Raw genomic sequence first — 20,904 nt, 5'->3', positions numbered from 1 at the left:
AAATTGTGCCTTGGTTTTTGAAATTAAAAATTTTATGGAGATAATTGCAGATGTACATGAAGTTGTGGGTTTCCCTGATTTGTCAGGCAGTAAAAAATTTGCCAGCAATGAAGGAGACCTTGGTTTGATCCCTGGGCTGGGAAAATCACCTGAGGGAACGGCTACCCTTTCCAATATTCTTGCCTGGAGAATTCCATGGACAAAAGAAACTGGCAGACAAAAGAAACTGTATTCCATGTGGTTGCAAATAGTCAGATATGACTGAGCGACTAACACTTTCACTTTTCACACGAAGTTGTAAGAAATACTATAGAAAGACTGGTGTACCCTTAACCTAGTTTCATCCAACAATATTGATATGCAAAACTATTTGCAATATCATAATCAAGACATTGACATAGATATATCTGGATTGGCTTTCACCAAAATCCATTTGTTTGGTCAGTTAGGGTCCCTTTGGAGAATTGCTTGTCATTGCATTTATGTGACTCTACCCAAAGTTTATCTCTGTTCCTTGAAGAGCATGAACAACAACAGTAGCAGTGTGTCCTATAAGACTTAGGTAGGAAAAGAGCATGGTCTTAAGATTGTACACTGTTTCCAGCCCTTTCCCCTAAGATAATTATGCTCCTGCCTCTGCGCTTATTTGAGAGTACAAATGTAGACCCACTGAGAATAATTTTGTTGGTCTTCTGATTATTTAATCAGTGTTAGGGAATATATTTTACATTGACCATACTTCCCTCTAGATAATTGAAAATTTTAAATAATGCTACAAGCTTCACTTTGCTGAATGCATTTGGAAGATAGGAAAATGCATTTAAGAAAACAGAAGACAATGCACTCCACACTTAATATATTTTTGTTAAATTCAGATTTCTTCACACTCTGAAAATCATCCTAACAAGTCAACTAAACAGTCACATTTTAAATATCAGTGTCATTTCCCCACAGGTTTCTGAATTCATAAAAATGATTTTTTCCATTGATCATCAACCAAAAGGCACTACAGAAAATCTCAAAGAGGCTGGTTTTAGCTGGGAACAATTTGATTACAAAATGTGCTTGCCACACTTGTAGGTTTTTTTTTTTTCCCTTTCCTGTTTAAATCACCATATCCTTAAATTTACCAACAGAAATTTGCAGTCTGAAAATGTATCTTCCACGCTCTTGCCTATTGTTTTTACCATGTCATTAATCTCATACAATGAAATCCATAGTGAGAGTAGAACAGTTGCACAGAAGCTCATTTTGAAGTACGATTCTAAGAACCTGCTTGTGAGACTTTCATTTCTTTTTAACTCAATCACAAATTGCTGAACTGTGGATAGACTAATCCTCTAATAGTGGAAGTGATGAAAATAAGAGTAGGGAAATGTTTTGCATTGCTCCTGTTACCTTTAATTTATTCCAAGTTTTCAATGTGTAGAGGAGGGACAAAAAGTAGATTTTAGAAGATTTCAATGTGTTTTTCCTTCTGCACTTTATACCTGTATAAATTTTACCTTATAAAAATAATTCAAGCTCACTAGAATTTAATTCAGTTTTAGAAATTTGCAAATAATCCTGATACTCAGTGTCTATACATGTAAATCAACTAACAATTGCATTTACTGGGGTTCAACAAAGATTCACAATATTATCAAAATAGCGCAAATAACTGCTGTGCTTGAGTAGAACAGAAAAGTAACAATAAAAATAGAGTAGCACCCAATTTGGCAATAGTACATATCTGCAGCACTCTCAGTTCTCATTTAATTAATAGTTAATTGTGCGTATTTCTGTTTTATTTCTATTTTCTTAGAGATTATTAGCTCCTCAAAACAAGGTACATACTTACTCCACACCCTTCATACCCCTTTGTCCCAGAAAGTGATCTGCAAATAAAATGTTTCCACTAAGACAGTGCTGTCCAATAGCAATAAAATGCCTTGCAAATAGTATACGCTCAATAAAATATTCATTAAATTAAATTTTGTTGCTATTTTTATTATTCCAAATTACATACAAAATCTGAAAATATTTATTCAGTTAAAAATTACTGGACTTTGAAATTCAAATGTTTGTAAGTTGAAAGGTGGAGAATAGCTTTAAGCTATTATTATGCTGCCTAGTTCTTGTCACTTTTTAATTTGACATTGAGCTTTGAGAAGGCACTGCAAAATTCTGACAGCCAAAGGCATGGAACAGGGTCAGGGAAGGCACAGAGAGTTTAGAATAACACATATTTTCCAGTAAATACACAGCTTCTTTTCAGGTAGGTTGATTATTTTTGGTGTGTTTTCCAGAAAATTTAAAACAAAAATGCTTTCATACTATCAGAAGGTAATGATAATATAGCTTGTGATGCTTACTAAAAAAAAAAGTTTCCATTTATATCACATATCTCATGTCAAAAGAGTTAAAAGTGAGCCAGAAAATAAATTGCTTTTTATTTAAGTATTAAGATTCTTTGTACTAAAAGTACCCTTTAATATATTTAAGACCTGTCAAATCCACCTCTCTTCATCTGAACAGTTTGGTCATTTTTACAATATACGGACTTAAATGTGTGCCGTGTTAGTGGAGGGGTGGGAGGAGTTACTGCCATGGTGATTGTAAGCTTAAGAACCGTTTCAATGGCTACTTTTAAAACAGTTACTCCAGAGTGTGTGTTCTAACTCTGTGTGTGTGTGCTCACATTTGTGTATAATTAGAAACAACCAAGAGACTGTGATTTTGAACTTGGCTAGACTGAGCTACTTCACTTTCACTCTTCACTTTCACACATTGGAGAAGGAAATGGCAACCCACTACAATGTTCTTGCCTGGAGAATCCCAGGGACGGGGGAGCCTGGTGGGCTGCCGTCTATGGGGTCACACAGAGTCGGACACGGCTGAAGTGACTTAGCAGCAGCAGCAGCAGTCTTCTATTTAAGCATTTTTAACAGATGTGAATAACAATTTTAATTTGAAATATTACGCATCTTAAACACGCAATTACTTTTGAGTATCACTGATCTTTCATTTACTGAATAGCTTATTTTTCTACAAAACTCTTGAAGACAAATTTAACCAACAATTATCAAATATATAAATGAATTTTATTTTTTTTCCTCCTGTGAGACACGTTTAAAATGTAAGACTTTATTCTTCTGTAGTGTGAGCCCGTATACTCTTGTACAACAATGAATGAGACCCATGGCATATACTGCCCTTCAATTGTGCACAGAACTCCTATTGATATTAATGAGTTTTTGCCTGAACTGACTATAGTCATTTTATGTGGCCTAAAGTGGTCATTTTACTGTGATTTGCATATTGGTTGCTGCAGAGTATAGTGTATATGTCATTTCTAAAGTGCCTAGGGATTTTTACAGAAGAAAGTAGTACATAAATTGAAAATATTATTATTGTCTTTATTTTAAATGCTTCTATTTGCAAGTCTTCTAAATCATGCATAAATACAGTAAAAAGTGCAAATCAGATGTGCAGAGAAAACTCCAAGAAGTAAAATTATTTTAAATCAGCAATTTTGAAATTATCCACTTGTAGAAGTATTTTTAATCCATTGAAAACAAGTTAGTTCATTTTCTAGTTTGACAGACAATATCAAAGTAGCATATGCAGACACAGAAAACTAATGGGGAGAAGAGAAAATAGGACTTGAAATTTCACTCTGGATGAGACTGGAACTCTTAGTGTGAACCTTTTTCCTACAGTCCATTCTATACCTACTTCTTCAGTTTTGCCCTAAGGAGGTTAGTGAAGTGCACCAAAAAGAGCCCATATCATCAACTAATCCATGGACAGGGATGAAGGGAGAACTCATAATGGATGAAAGAACTATTTTGTAAAGTCACTGTCAGTTCAATTGCTCAGTCGTGTCCGACTCTTTGCGAACCCATGAAAAAGTTACTGTAGTTTCACTTTTAATGTAAAATCTGTAGAAGTTAGGCTTTTCTCTCCCAGTATAAAACATGAAAAATGCAAGTTATTAAGGAAAATACGTTTATCTAGAATTTCCACCCCTCTCACCTTAAAGTCTCAGAATTTTGGGTTAAATAATTTTGGCTCCTCTTCCCATGATGAAATAAATTCATTTGTAGAATATTGCTGTTTACTATTGAGAAAGTCAATCCTTATCTGTCAACAGTGTCTATTGTATTCTGTTTTGAACATAGCCCCTAATTATTGCAACAAATATTGCAAATCTGACTTTTTTTTGGTTATTTTCGCAGGCCATCACAGGTTCAAGACAGACCTGTCTTTGAGTCTGATCTTTTCTACATGTGTATATACATGCACTTCTGTGACAATAAACAACAAAAACTGATGTTAATTAAACATGAATATTACCAACACCACCACAAGCAGACTGTGAATAGTAAGACATTTATATGCATATATACACATATATACATGGAGATATATGTGTGTGTGTGTGTGACATCTCTGTGCAACATGTCCACTTAGATAGCTTTCTTTCTGCAATTTGGAATCATATGCCATTTGAAGTCAAATAAACAACTGCCCCTGGTCCATAGTCTTCTATTTTCGGTGCTTTAAAAATGTGACATCAGGCAGGGATTTTAGCATGCAGGATGCATATGTATGTGATTTTCTATGCTCAGATTGCAAGTATTAGGGAAGAGATAATCTTTTACCAGATATACATTCTATATTACAAAGCTCTTTTTAATGTTGATCTAGTGGGGAGATACAGACATTACTTTCCATGCTCACTTTTATAGGAAGTTTTCAATGTTTATGAAAGGGGGACAGAGCAAAGATTGATCTCAGATCTGGTCAAATCTGGGAGGTAATCAGTCACATTATAATGAGATTCCCCTGTATGTGAAAAATGACTGGGGAGATGAGAAGCAATCAATATAAAAAATGTTTATGACCCCCATTCCTGCCAAGAATCTCTTTTGATATAAAATATATTGTTTGCAAGATGAAAAAGCAAGAGGTCAGTTCAGTGTGTGTGTATCATAGTTTGTGGGAAGTTTACTCAAATTAGTCTTTTTTTGACATTATATATATAAAAAAAAAGCAAATTTTGATAGAGAGTGATTTTGTTGTTGTTGTTTTCAACTGGCTATACCAGAACAGTATGGTCATTGAGTAGTTGGAAAGATGAAAAGACCTACTTAATGAGTTGGTCAATGAGTTAATTTCTTTTCTGTCTTTGAGCACAGGAAATCACCTTGTTAAATCACCTTGTCTGTGTGCAAGTGCAGGGACAGAGGGAGGGTGTAGGAAGATGGGGCATGTTTTCAGTTGTATGTGTATATGCACATGTATTTAATACTGTAGAGTTTCGATCACAAGCAAGTTGTCCCATGATTCTCTTACAGAGTGAAGCTACCTCATAATAAGGCCTTTTTGATAATTAACAAGCCAATCAATCCTAGAGTAAATCAGTCTTAAATATTCACTGGAAGGATGGGCTGAACCTGAAGCTCCAATACTTTGGTCACCTGATGCAAAGAACTGACCCACTGGAAAAGACCCTGATGCTAGGAAAGTTTGAAGGTAGGAGCAGAAGGAGGCAACAGAGGATGAGATGGTTGGATGGCATCATTTACTAGATGAACATGAGTTTGAGCAAGCTCTGGGAGTTGGTGATGGACTGGGAAGCCACAGTCCATGGGGTTGCAAAGACTTGGACATGATAGCGACTGAACTGAACTGACTTGGAAAGTATCCAAGATGAACAATCTTCCTTGATAAGAGAACCCAGTGTTCCAGGTAGTGAATAAGATAATGTGTGAATAAGTATAAGTTCTATTAATATAACCATATCTATGAAAGAAAGCATGGCAATCTAATGTATTTTTCACTGGAAAGTGCAAAGGTTTGATTTTATGGATTCTGTTTACAAGAAAAATGGTCTAGGGTCCTTATATGCGATCCTTCTGTCTCCACCTTTTTAGAGGTAGCAGAAGCTAACTGGATTTTGTTTTCAAGATTGTATTTCTTTAAATAAGCCTTTCATTTGGGAAATGTCTCATTAGGAGTGCCCTCAAGAAGAGATACTTTTATTTCATCTTATAAAAAAAATCTTAATCGATTTCAATATATGTTCACTGTTCTTAGTATTTTAAAAGTTAACATCTACAGATGAGTAAGTTGGAGGGTTGTTATTTTTGAAACTACTATTTTAGGACATGCATAAAGGATGTTCTATCCTTTTATTTTGCAGAATAGATGAGTGGTGTCTATTCACATAGTACTGTTTTGCATTGTTACTTTTTCTTCAAAACTGTTTTGAAAGGGTCACATGTTTGGCTTTTTAAATATGCATCTTTATAATATGCATCTTTAAAAATATCTGTCAGGTAGAAAAACACATACTTTCCTTTGGAAAACTATGTTTTAACCTCTGACCATTTTCTATTTTTGCATTCTCCCCTGCTCCACTCTCCTTACTAATAAGATATTTTGTATAAAAACAGAAAATTATGTTCCTCCTTATAGTTTATGGGCAGTTAAATCAACAACAGCATCCTAACTTGGGAGCAAAAGAAATATCTGAATGCTAAATACTTTCAAGAGAGCAGTTTTTGATTATATTAAAGAAAAACAAAGCTTATGTACTAAATTAAGCAATAGTTTCCCCTACTCTTTTTGTTTTAAAGATAAGAAAAAGAAACCAATTTTCAGGTATAATATTCTCTTCTTTTATTGTTGAAAAGATATGCTGGAATTTAGTATGAATGCAGAAATTTGTTATGTATGCAGAAATCCACAGTCAAACAGATTATCAACCTATGTCTACATACAAATGCATACTTAATTCACATATTTGACTTTGTTTACCTATCTGTAATGCCTAAACAATTATTCTTTTCACATCTACCCCCCTCATACTCACTTTATTGTCTACTGCTCTAACCAGGTAATGGAAATGAAACATGTTTGCTTTCACACCATTAAATATAGTTAACTATTATTTTTCTATTTTCACCCATGGGTTCTTATTATGGGAGGGAGAGACACTGCTATGAAGAACTGAGAGAAACTGAGGCTAAAGCTTCTTCTCCTACAAAGGTCTTGGTTTGGAATTGGGTGGTGTCAACCTTAATACAAAGAATATCCCAGGCAGAGGCACCAACATCCCCTGAATTTTAATGAAAATGTCATGTTAAAGATATAACAAGGTTGATAAGGAGGTCATCATAAAAGCCAACTAGGGCTTAGTTATATAGTAAGAGAAAGAAAGGCAGTAAAAGAACTGAGTCTCATAAACACGCATAAATATATGCAATGAATAATACGTAGTAAAGTACTGATAAAATACTGTGTCTATATGTATATATTTATACAAGTATTTCCTGAAATATCTGCTTGTGACTCCATTAAAAAGTTCAGAATGTACTGCTAGATGATTTCTGTGTGCTTTAGTAAGCAAAGGTATAACTTTTTAATCAATTCAAAATTGTTCACAGGATGTTGAAAGAGAAAGAAATTATGTGGTAAGAATGGAAACAGAACCAACAGGTTTAAGACTATGGCTTTTGTGCTTGTGGCTACATCTCTATAAAACCAGTATCATTTATAGAGAGAGATATGCCTATTAGTATGCATATAACATGTGGCATATCTCATACACAACACTCATATTTGTATGGTGCACTGTGAAACTGTAATTTATTAGGCAATCTGAAAAAATTATAATCATTATCTATTAAAATAAATAATTTTGCTCTAATGAAAAAACACTTCAGAGTACAAACTGAAGAGGATTTTACTGTTGGAAAATTATAGTTAAATGTCTTTTCTATTACTTTAAAATGCATCTACAGAAATGTTGTATAAGGCATATGTGCACATAAAAAGCTTTAAAATAAAACTGCTTCTGATTTAGTAAGTTATTCCTCAGCCATCACTACAGGTAACTGTCCCTTATTTTATTTAAAGCCTTGTGATAAAACAATAGAGGTGAAATATTATGCATGAGTGAGAAGAAGAGTAATTCACCAAACTTTTACTCCAAATGTCTCCATGTAATCTATTTTTCCTCCCCCCAAACTCACATAGGAATGGATAGAAATCAGCCTTTAATGGGCAATACTAAGTGGACAACAGTTTATCCAAGTTTCTGGGCCCAGAGAAAGCCTGAAGAAGGAGAGCACTCCCATTCCTCATCAGAAGAATGAGGGCTCACCTACCAGACGGTCATCACCAGATAGGAATGAAGAAGAAGAGGAAGAGGGGTTAGTGCAGCTAGGTGAAATGAAAGCCTCAACGAAGTTCTGGGTCCAGTTTCATGAAGGGGAGTTCCAGAGAAGGGTCTATCTACTGGACAAGAGAGATACACACTCCTTTTGTAGAATGTTAATAAGATTTCACCTCCTGAAATGAATCCCCTGCCCCACTAGCTTTCCCCAATATTTGGGGTGTGTTTGCATGATCCTGGGTGTGATAACAAACCATGTTGTGTGAGTGTATGAAAGGCCAAAATTCAGTGAGAGAAAATCAAAAATTACAAAAATGACTAATGATTTCTAACCTGATGCAAAGTGGACGTGATGCTTATCTGGAACCTGCTCCTATTTAAATGCTTCACTTCATGTACCACACAATAAAAACCAAGAGAAAAAGACAGATTTTTTTTTTAAAAATGTTTTATTTAAACCTTTTAAATCTTTTACAACAATAAAATATTGCATCAATATAAACCCCTTGACTGAAACCATTCACAGCAAACATTACAGTAAATTGTTTTATTTTTGACACCCAACTCATCTTTGAAAGAATTTCCTTCTAATCACAACGCAGAATTTATTGAAAATAAATAATTGCTGGCAACTTCAATAGGCAATTTGAATAAAATAGTTGAAAAAGCAACTCTTAATGAAAATAGCGTTTATTATACATCAGTTACTAAATGAATAAACTAAATGATTTTTCTTTAAATTAATAACTTCAGAAATGTTTTATACAAAACTGTACAATTATAAAGTCGGCAGAAATATTTGGGTTAACTCAGGTTTGAACCAGAGAGCTTAACTGCAAAGAAAAAGAAAATCGAAACAAAGAAAACCCTAACAGTTGTAAAACATGAACTCCTTGTGGGGGAAGAAAAAAAAAATTCCCAGAACTAAAACCCAACTACCAACAGAATGAAGAAGCTTAGCAGAAAAAGATAAAACAAGGTCTGGGATTCGAATTAAAACAGGCTCTTAGACCTGCAGCTGGGGGAGACACAGTGCACCAGTGCAGCAGGGTCCTGGCAGCCCATACTAGGGATCCTCAAAAGGGGGCCATAGGCTTTCAGGTCCTTATAGGTAGTGTGAAGCTTTGTCTACCGCAGCTTCCTCTGGAAATCGGGTTAGACTGCAGCCCGGACTTACCGAGCCCCCAGGAAGGTCTGACTAGCAGGGACTGGGTGCATGGGTGCATGTCTGGTCCAGAATGTGTGCTCCTTGGGAATGAGGTGCGCCTGTGGACCTGGCATGTGGACATGACAGCTAGCAATAAAGCCACAGAAACTGCATAATTTTTGGATCTCTACACAGACCAGTGAGATTTTTTTGTAGTTTTTTTTTTTTGTAAATAATAATACGATACACACAGCTATCTACACACACACACGTTTGCATGTGCACGCACACACACACACAGACAAAAAGATGAAGAGGAAAAATCCCAGCCGCCCAGGAGCTCGCTAGCTAACTCAATCTTCGCCATGGGCTACTACCAGCTGTGGTTGTTGGAGGCACGGAGATGGCTCCCCATGGAGTCCACCCAGAGGCAGTGGTATATACACGAGAGGAGGTGGTACATGGCTAGAACATAATCCCTGTAAACTTTGCCTATCATTTCATTGATGTTTTGCACAGAGCAGAGAACGCCTGTCCACCACTCCCTCACCACCCCTCCCTGAGGGTTTCTCACTCACGGAGAAGGCGGTGAATTGGAGGTGAAACGAACTGGAAAGCGTTGACCCATTCCGTAGCCAGCGTGTCCCGGTCAGGTCGTCGTCTCCATCTAAAGTAATCGCGTATAAAAGCAAAATCCTTTGCCTATAAGGGCTAAAGTAGGGTCGCACTAGCAGCTGGCCTGGCAAGGCGCGGCGCGGGTGGGGAGTTCGGAGTAAGTGCAGGCATCCCAGGACTTCGGGAGGTGAGGAGCACTTTTTGCTCCTCAAGCCGACCTCTTTGGCCTGGCGCCGCAACGGAATCCTTCTAGGGCATCCAGGTGCACTGTCGAAGCTTGTTGGGGTTCCATAGTCGTGGGAAGCAGGGCAGAAACCTTAAAAATCTCCTTTCCTCCTGTGCGCTGGTTTGCAAACAGAATCGGCTGCCTATTTTGCCTACCCTAGGAACTCTGTCTCCCGGAAATAAACAAAATAAACATATGTGTGTGTGTGTATATATATATATATATATAAAATACATATATTATATATATATATATATCCAATATCATCAACAACTCTCTCTACTGTATCCTCTCTTCTCCATAAAGATTTGGGATAGGAGATCGGTGGATGGGTAGACATCTCTCCCTCCTTCCTATTCTAAGCAATTAAAAAACCATCAGCTCAATGAAGGAATAATAATAATAGCAATAACAATATGAAGTGGTCGATTAGATACAAATCATCTCACAAATATTGTGTACAGTTGTAGTAAAACACCGCAGACATTTAGAAACGCTATAGAAGTTTTTAAAAATGCAAAACTAGCCTATTGTAAAACAGATTTCACCTGAAATACAGCTGCTATAACCAAGGCGCTGAAAGGTTATTCAGAGGCACACATCTGTCTTCCCACCCCCTTCCCCATCCCTACCCCGCCCCCAAGTTACTCCACTCCTTTCTCTTCCTAGAGAGGAGCGACCAAAAAACAAAACAAACAAACCAACAATAAAAAAATAAAATAAAAAAACCTTTCTTAAAGTAAACAGCGTATTTGATCGGCAGAAAAGGTTGGAGGGAAGTGTTTTACTTGACGCAGGGGATATGAGGTCCCTGCCTGGATGCTTAATACAACTGTGTATCCGCCTTAAGCCTGAATGCCTACGTGTGTTTCCTTTCTTAACGTAAGTTAGACTCTTCTGTTGGAAAAAGAAAAAACAAAATGGAAGGAAGGAGAAAAGAAAGAACAAACGAGAGAGAAAGTGTGTGTGTGTGTGAGAGAGAAATAGCAATAATAAAGCTGGAATTAAAGGAAGAGAGTGGAAGAGAAAGAGAAATCCGCGCTGCTCCAAGTGCGGCCGGCCGCTTCCTGGCTTCCTGCAGTCAGAGATCATGGCAGGACGTGTCTGTTTTCACCGTGTGCGTGTGTGAATAAACCTCATGTGGCTGCTGATCCCCTGGTGGAGTCATTCTTTTCTCTTTCTGTCTTCGATTACAGAACCAGACACGCACCACTTCTTTCTCCAACTGGAGGCTGTCTGCCAGCGAGGAAATCTCCTGCGCCGCAGGCTTCGGACACTTGAGGAAATGCGTCTCCAGTACGCCCTTGACACTCACCTCGATAGAGGTTCGCTTCTTCCGCTTGCGACCCTGTGCCGCGATCTTGTCAATGCTGGTCGGGCTCCCTGTGGATGAATCAGCCTCTTCAAGCCACTTGTTCAGCAGCGGCTTCAGCTTGCACATGTTCTTGAAGCTCAGTTGTAAGGCCTCGAACCTGCAGATGGTGGTCTGCGAAAACACGTTGCCGTACAGTGTGCCCAGCGCCAGCCCCACGTCAGCCTGCGTGAAGCCCAACTTGATTCTTCTTTGTTTGAACTGTTTGGCAAACTGTTCCAACTCATCCGAGGTTGGTGTCTCCTCGTCCGAATGGTCCTGGCAGTGATGCGAACCTAGGTCGCCGTGGTCTGGGGCTTCCCGGAGCACTGGATGTAAGCTCTGAGCTGAGGCAGAGGCCGGCGGTGGAGTGAGACCCCCGTGCTCCAGCATGCCGCTCACCGTGAAGCCAGGCTGCGAGTACACATTAAGGGGTTGGCTGCTCGACGTAATGGACGGATTCGGAACCGGGCTCGCTCCCCAGGCATTCGGATGGTTAGTGTGCGGAGAGTGGTGGGCGACATGAGGCGAGCGATGATGGATGATCGCGCCCAACTGTAGGTCTTCGCGCGCAGGCTTCACGTCTTGCTGTTCCAGGGGGCTGGTGGCCAGTGTGGAGGACCATGGCCCTCCATCGCTCAGACTGGTTACCCAATGATGCCCGAGGGGATGCCCATTGCTAGGAACTCCCTGCAGGTAATCACTTTGGAGAAGTTTCTGAGGGTTTCGGAAAGGACTCCCCTGCTGCATTCCCGCAGAGTCCGCATGGACTAGAGAGCTGGAAGTGAGAATGCTGTAGGGATTCGAGGCAGCTGTGGCCATGGTCGGTGAGGATCCCCTACTAGTTATAATATGGCAAAGGGAGCAGCTTCAGCCTTTGACATCTACTGTGCGGGGAGCCAAAGCAGCGAGAGCGAGTTACTGGCACCCGCTGAGGCCAATTGCATCGCGGCTTTTCCTGGCCTGCCACGAACTCCGCCAATGGCGGAGCGGGAGGCCGAGCTAGCTTTCCAAATTAGGCGGGCGAAGCTTGAGAGTTTCGGTGAGACCCAAGCAGGAAGTGAATCAGTCTTTTGGTTCCATTGGCTGCCTGGCGCTGAGTGGCAGGAGCTCATTTGGTTAACCCTTCCCCCAACCTCCCATCACTCTAGGACTTCGCGGATGTTTGTAGAGGAGCGGGAAGGATGAGAGGGAGTGTGTGCGTGTGCTTGTGTGTGGTGCGGGATATGATTTTAGAACTCTTTTAGGGTTAGATGTGTGTGTGTGGTGCGGGATATCATTTTAGAACTCTTTTACTTTTAGATTAACCTAAATAAAGAAGAATATTAAGAAAACATTATAACCAGTTTAAATGCCATCCAGATCTTAACGGATAGGGATTTTTCTCAGATAAATTTAGCACTCTGGGTTAATTGGGTGCCAGAGAGTGAAAAACAAAACCCCGCTCCAGGCTTTGAGCAAAGGAACATCTTCGGTATGACCCTAAATCTGTAGTATCGAAGCCCATGATCCCAATAAGAGATATTTCAATGCGTTTAATTTCATTTTTCGTTTATAAGAAACTCGATACCAAGTCAAAAAGCATCTAAGAAAAAAATGCTCAAAATCTTCTGGAAAACAAATAAACAAACAAACAAAAACACGTTGATTTAAAGCATGAAGCACTGGAAAATTCTGAGAAAGTGAAATTTAATGTGATACCGGCAAAAATCAGTTATTTTGAAATTTGTCTCCCAATTTAGTTGGTTAATTAGTAGATTTGCTTTTTTTTTTTTTTTTTTTTGCTGCTCCGTGTCAGCTCCCATCACAGGTCTCACAAATTTTGTCAGAGGCAACTCTTGCCGCAGAGGGTAACCCTCCTACGAATTCACCCCAGACCCACTGTGAGCCTTTCCACTCCCAGCAGGTACACAGGCAAATGTTCCTGACTACCGGCGCCCAGTGTTGTCCCCTAGGAAAATTGTTTTTAACACACACATCTTCAAACCACCCCGAATCCCACACAAATTGAATAAAATGGAAATCATTTAGTGCACCCTGGAAATTCAGAGAGAGAGAGAGATGGTTGGTGGTCTGTTTGACGTTAAGTACCGCCTCCCCCAACTCCCAACCCCCACTCTCCACCCCCACCCCCGACATTCCCTTCAAGCTTGAATTTACTTTCAGATTGGGAAGACGGGACTGTTCTTACATTTTAGTTAGAGGAAAATAGAGGAAAGACTCGTACTCCACCCAAGCTTTTATAAGTTAGGGAAGGACAAGTCTATGTGCTCCACAGCCCAGTGCAAAGGTATTGCTTGTAAGCAGAGTAGGGTGAAATGCAAAGATTTTAGATTTGCTCTAGCTAAGAAAAGGCAACATCAACATCGGATACCTAGCATGATCTTTGAAGTTAAAAAAATGACCTTTTATTGCATAATTTTGAAGATAACCTAGTTGCATAATTATATTTGCACTTGCAGAAGACAGCATCAGAGTTCCCTTATTGGTTTAAAATTCCATTAAATATATTTCAAGATCTCCTAGGTTAAGCTTGATTTAAATTTGCATACATTTTCATATATTTAGCAGAAATAAAAGAAGGCTTGCAGCTACCAGAAAGTCATCAAGGCATTAGTTTCTCTAAGAAGACAGATCTGAAGAAAATGCAAGAAAACGAGAAAAAAATATAAACAAGGTGAGCTTATTCTGCCATTCCTTTATGTAGCTATAGAGTGTATATTTCCTGTAAAATAAGTAATTTCTTATGATAGCACAGAGCAGTAAGAGCTTATGTTAGGAAATGTGAACAGTGTCTATTATGCAGGGAAGCCTGGCATCTGGTTGAGATCTATTTCTTTCTTTCTCTTTCTCTTAAAAAAAGGATACACACTTAGTAATTATTGGCAGAGAGGATCATTTGCCATCTTCCCCCATTGAAATTGTGTTTTCATTTGCTGGTGTCCTTTTATAAAGGTTTATCTGCTTTTAACCTAGAAATTGATTTTTCCTCTCTCCCATTCCTTTCCTTTCCCTCCTCTACTCTCTGTTCCCCTCTCCTCCTCTCCTCTACTTTCTTCTTCTCTTTCTGCCCAGGAATGTCATTTCTTTACTGCCAATTGTGTATATTTTCCTTTGCAAGAATTCAATGTAATTTGTGCTTAAAATTTTGCTTCATGAAGAAAAAATAACTTGATAAAATTAAAAAGAAATAAAAGTTTTCAGGCATTCTGTTAGACTGCCTGTTAAAGGATCCATTTGCCAGTCCCAGTGGGTTCAGCTTAGAGGTCAGAGGGAAACGCATTGAAGAAACCATAGGAACAATAAGATCATGATCATTTCCAGGTTGTTGTGGTTTCTCCAACCCCACAATCGCAGATGTGTTTGGTGAAAGAGTTTCAAATCTTAGCCTGGTCATTCTAGGAGTTAAGGCATTTATCAATTGATAAGACTTTTGCATGAAGAAGAAGGGGGACCTCTTTCAATTCTGACTTGCTTGAGTTCTTACACTCTACCTTCCTCTTGCCAGTGGCTTCTGTTCTGGGCGAAGGGGTTTGACCAGAGGCGCAAAAGTAGTTCAGACCTTTTGCCCCGAGGTTGGTTGAGGGGGGAGGTGTCAAAGACGTGGGCATCTGCACCCAGCGACAGGTTTTTCCACACCGTTGCTTTGCAGTCTTTGAATACAAGAATAGCTTCTGTCAAAAAGCAAAAGAGAAAACAATGTCAGTTGTCTTTCTATTTCCATTATTTCCTTTCCTTTTTCTTTCTTCCTTCGTTTTAATAATTAGTTCCCATGAATATAGATACTGCCTATTGAATTCAGATGGAAACATGCCCTTTAGCAGTTGAGATAGAATTTCTTGCACACAAGATGGCAAGGTTCTTTTTTTTTGAAGAAAATATCTGCATATAGTCAAATCTTCTTGCTGTTATAACTAATCTACTGGAGAGGTTTCCTTCACCCTCTCCTGTCAGTCTAACTTCACAAGTGTAACAGATGCCGCTCTCAAGCGCTCCTTTCTGCAGCTTCTCTTTATTCAGCCTTGCATATTTCTCCCCATGATCTGGGTTTCCATAGAGAGAGGAATAAAAGGGGGGACCATGGTCACAAATCCCCTGCCCCATGCAAAATAAAAGAGCCTCATTCAATAGAGGACCTTGTCTGGACATGGGAGAAAAAAAAGTCCATGAGAAGCTACTGTTGCAAAGAGCTGGTAACTTATTTTTCATAGACTTCATTTTGCCTTAAACTCAAAATTTACCACTGGTAAACCTGCTCGCTGGGATAAATACACAGCTTGGTGCTCTTCTCACTGAGATCTTGAAGTCCACTGCTAGATCCTTGGATCTGATTTACCCCACCCCCTCCAGAGCTATGGTTTGAATATAGTAATGTCTGTGAACCCTGCCAAGCTAGGGCAGCTAAAAGTCACCCTAGAGAAGAGCCAGACTTAGAATTGGAGGAACTGTAATTTTATCAACTCTACACACTTATCTCCAGCAAGGCAACACAGGTTTGATTACCATGCCTGGCCAGGACACAGCACCAACTTCATTCCCCCTAGGATTGCCTTCATACCCAAACTCACCAGGCCACCCTACCAATCACTTTGCTGGTTTTTAAGAGGGCAAATCAGTTAATTTTCAAAAGCAAGCCAGATCAGCTTGATTTACTTGTACTTATTTATCTGTAATGTGGGGGTTCACAGTGACTTTCTTCTCTCACAATATTTAAGGATATAAAACAACTCCTGAAAGTCTTCACAGACCCCATGCCTGCCCCTTTCCCTTTCTAAGTAAGGAAGAACTCACAAAAGAAATTAAGCAGATTAAGGTAGCTCAGATTGCTTATTCCTGTGGAAGCATCCAAGCGTGGTTGCAACTGGGAAACCTGTGCCCAGGCTGGTTCAGAACGTGCCCCAGCCATGGAAATTCTGCCCCTTGTAGATTTCATATTTGAGTGTAGATTATGAAGTGTTTTCGTTATCAGTACAAATTGGAAAAGGAGAGATTATCTGGGGCTAGAGCTGGTGGAGACTGAAGACGGGGTTAAGGAAAGAAGTCCAAATGGCCAGATTTGAATGTGTATAATGCAGACTGGAGCTCCAGATGGTAGGACATAGTACATACATGTGACCTAAGACTGAAAACTTTACTTTTAACATAAATTCACTTTGGAAGCAGGGAGAGTTAGATTGGGCTTGGTGGGGAGAAGTACACATATTCTTGTTATAACCAGGGAGCTCCTGAGGGATGGAAAACAGTTGAACAGCCTCTTCAAAGCAACAGAGAAAGAAATCTTTTCACTGATGTCTGTACACTAAGCTCATGAGACATTCTCAATGTGAGACACAGCTGCCCTTCAAAGTGCCAGTTTACTGCAGCTGCTCTCATAGTTCTTGTTGTTCTTGTTGTTGTTCTTCTTGGCAAACTGCATGGGGAAGGAGGTAAGGGGCTTTTAATATGCTGAGGGAGAAATTTTTAAAAATTAGACGGCATTAGCAGACATGAGCCAATACTGATTCAAGCTCAACTCGTTCATTTTTAAAAGATCTCTGTTGGCATTCCTTGAACATGAAGAAAAGGATATTTAAAGAAAAGGAGAAAGGGAAGGGATGGAGTGACAACATACAGCAAATGTTGCAGCAGAAACAAGGTTATTTATAAAAAAAAAATCACAATCTTCAAGAATGCTAGTCATTTGCTAGCAAAATCGACTGTCACTGGGGGAAGTGCTGAGGTATCTTGTGGCTGGGGCTGAGACAGGAGGGTTAGAAGATAGATAGGGACAGTAGAGACCCGATACTGGCTGCCACCAGTGCCACTGGGTAGGCAAGGTCGAGCTGATCCTTTCGTAGTTTCTTTTCCGAGTTTACAGTTTATTTCTTCCCTTGGCATTGCCAGATTTTACAGAATCCCAGGGAGAGAACTCTATAGGAACAGAGCTATTGTTCAATATTCTATGTGGCTATCATTTTTCCCAGTACTAGGATTTAGGGTGTCTAGAAATCATTATGGGTATTTGCCAGTCACATTTTTTTGTACTACAAATAAAGACTAGTTTCTAGGAGTCCAGTTAATTGTTTTTTAAAAAATGCAGATCAAATGTGGAATTACCTCTGTGTGTGTGTTTTTGTGTGTCTGCCTGTATGTCTCTCTCTATATATAGTGAAGTCGCAGTGTTTATAAATTGTGGTGGTTTTTAATTTTTTTTTTAATTTTTATGTTTATTTTTTCGTAAAACAGAAGGGTAGGAGCATTTAAAGAGAAAATAATAGTTTCAGCTGCGTAATTGATCTTGTAGAGATCTTGTAGAGATGATCTATTACTTTTAACTCTGTAGATATATATATATGACACGTCAATAAGTCCATCTAGTTGAACATTACAGGCTGTTTATAAATCACTTTGTTAGTTAATAGAGCAGCACCAAATTGCAATTCACTTCCTTCTTCATGGACAGATTAAGGTTTTAACATACAAAATTGTAAGAATGCTTCTCCGGTTTCATTCATAACTGAGGTTGTGTTTTCCCTGCACTTGTGTCTCCCTTCTTTAGTGAATAGTATTTATTTGAAGTGGCTAGCATTCTGTGTCCCACCCACTCACCCTGTGAAGTGACTGAACTATGGAAACTTGATTACAGACTGAAATATGGGGTCCTTCTAAGAAAAGGCTTTTAGTAAGTAATCAGCTGAGTATTCATGGCTCATGTTACTATTTTTTGGGTCCCATGATGGGCAAGAATCTATATCATATTTGAAAGTAAGCAAACGACCTGATCTAGCTTCCTATCATTTATTCAGAAATTGCGATTGTTTTTTCCCAGAGGGATTTGGTAAGGAAACAGGCTGATGATTAAGAGAAAAATGTATTAAAAAGTATTTTAAAATCAAGTATTATATATCAAATATAAATATATAATTATACATGAGAGAGAAATGTTTGGGGAATAGTCTACTTTATGAAGACTTTTGGGGAACCCATTTTTCACAAGAATATAAGAGCTTCCGCTGTTGTGATTGCTGTGCTAGTTCTCTGAGAGGGATGTTGATTTCCTGATTGCTCTTTAAAAATCTGCATATCCTGTAACTTTCCTTAGGGCCACTTTTTTGCACTTTGCCCCAGTCTCCATTGGGAGAATCAATTTGACTTGCCTGCTTGGGAAAGAGATCTATTTGATCTAGTATTTCAGTTTCTAGGTGCTTATGGATTCATGCCATTGTGTGTGTGTGTGTGTGTGTGTGTGTAAATTTTATATCCAAGAAGTTTTTGATTTTTTTTTTCAATGTTCAAGTGCTCAGGAGGCCAGCAAAAGAACTCAGCCCTTATCAAGTCTTTCCTCTTGGATCCACTCCCTTGACCACACCTCTGCAGCTAATCCGCTCTCAATTCTGGTGTTGTTATGAACCCAAGTCCCTTAGCTCCAACCTGAAGAGAGTCGAGCCAGAGAGAATCTAAGAGCTGTCCCAAAGTCCTGAACAAGATCTTGGTGGGAAGGGACATGATCTGGGCAGCAACAGTATTCCTAACCTCTGTGAGGTAGCCTGGCTAAAATGCTTGGGTGAAACCCAGCGGCTTGACCGCCTCTGAAATACATCCTGAATAGAGATGGTTGGACCAGGACAAGGGTAGGGTCTTCAACTGGGAGATTCTGTGTGAAGTTAAGTTGGTAGATGAAAATTCCTTGAGCTTAATGGGTCCTATTCTGACAATCGAGGAGCTCTTGAGAGGGGCTTATTTTGCCAGCTTCCTGTCTTGGACAGTCCTGACCTCCACAGGTTCTCATCCTCTATTTGGAACAGGTTCCACAGAAAGAAGGAGGCTGAATTTCCCAGGTTCGAAGTGGAGGGAGGTGGCCAGGATCTAGAAGAGCCGGTGCTAGGGCAGCTGTGTGAGCTGTGTGATTCTGGGGCCCAGCAGGTGATTAGTTTTTCGGGATCCCCTGGACCTAGGCTGAGCATCCTTGTCCCTTGGTTCCTTGAGCTGTGGGTCCCTTAAACATTTCTACGCCCAGTGTCTCCCTCTCTAGGCCTGAACAAATGTAAGATGATTAAGGTAACCCTTTCTTTGGAGGTACAACCAAACCCTTTTACTGCCAGACACTCCCCCTTAAATGGATCACAGATACCTTGTGTGTGTGTGTGTGTGTGTGTGTGTGTGTGTGTGAGAGAGAGAGAGAGAGATTACATGGCTGAACTTTACATATTGAAGAACAAACTTATTTGAGTGTAAATTGACTTCAAAAATGACCTGAACTCTGGGTCTCTGTGTATGTATCTGAACTTTGCAGAAGCTGAGTCTTAGAACTGTAGAAGTTTGATTTTCTTTTAACTTTTATTGAACAGCTTTGTAGAAAACTGAAATTTGTCCCGTATAAACACCCACATTAGTGATGGAGAGAAGCATTTTATTTCTTCCTCTTTTTTGCCCTTCAAATTGAAGAACTGCATTTTCAAACACATCCTGTATGCTTTCAATATTATTGAGGAGTCTGCAAAGTTTTCTAAAAAGATGGAAAATAAGTCACATCACACAAATAGAAACATTTTGGTAAAGATATAATATGCTTTTTTTCCTGAGATTTTATTACTAAAAATATAGAGACAAAGCTTTCTTAAAACACTTCTAGTAAGATGATGTCTTGCATTATAAATATATTTACTCTTCTCTTTGCACCTCTTTAGAGAAATTCTCATCCCAGAAAACCAGATTTAACACTCTATTTAATTATCCACCCTACCATATTTTAAAAGGTGTCATATCTGTACATGCCATGAAAGGAAATCAGAATATAGTTACTGGAAATTGTGGGGGAATGGTAGAACAGTGCAATGAAGTTTAGAGTAGAAAGAAGTGTACTGAACTTTTTAGTAACATTTAAACATTCTTTATAAACTCTTCCAAATACTTTTTTTGGAAATAAAAATTATCTCTGCCATGTACAACATATAAAAAATAACTGTGTCTTTATGGGATAAATGCTTACTTTTGGAGGTGATTATTTAAAGTAAATAATTATCATAAATAAGCTAGCTCTGATGAATGATTTCTAGCTTACATAATTATAACTGAACACTCTGTTTTCAAATATGTATGAGTATTGCTGGCTTGGTGGATCTGCAAACTGCTTTGAAATGACCAGTTGTGTGTAAGTATATTGCAAGTAAACCCAGTGAATTGAGATCATTCTCTATCAGTTTAATTTATGTTTTATAGTTCGTTTAGCATTCTGGTTTGATTGCCTTAGTAATGTGAATTGCCTACAGCTGCTGATGATACAGCTTTAATTCTGTTTTAAAGGTCATGTAAACATGTGCCTGTAACATAAGGAATGCAAATTCAATTCCCTTTTAATGTTTCAACACATTTACTCCACAGCCTTCACATAGAAAATTAGCAGGATTTAATATAAAACT

At 38.9% G+C, this 20,904-nt stretch overlaps 1 protein-coding gene across 1 annotated transcript; it reads right to left on the bottom strand.

Annotated features, from left to right (window-relative positions):
- Positions 1-11,236: 11,236 nt before the first annotated feature.
- Positions 11,237-12,328, bottom strand: POU3F4 (POU class 3 homeobox 4). Its single transcript, XM_055393725.1, has one exon. It carries the CDS (start codon positions 12,326-12,328, stop codon positions 11,237-11,239), a length of 1,092 nt encoding a protein of 363 aa, XP_055249700.1.
- Positions 12,329-20,904: the final 8,576 nt, after the last annotated feature.

The sequence above is a fragment of the Moschus berezovskii genome, chromosome X (genome assembly GCF_049115385.1).
Source record: "Moschus berezovskii isolate FMDL1 chromosome X, NW_MosBer_1.0, whole genome shotgun sequence".
NCBI classification, from domain to species: Eukaryota; Metazoa; Chordata; class Mammalia; order Artiodactyla; family Moschidae; genus Moschus; species Moschus berezovskii.
This window is presented reverse-complemented; position numbering and strand designations above follow the sequence as displayed.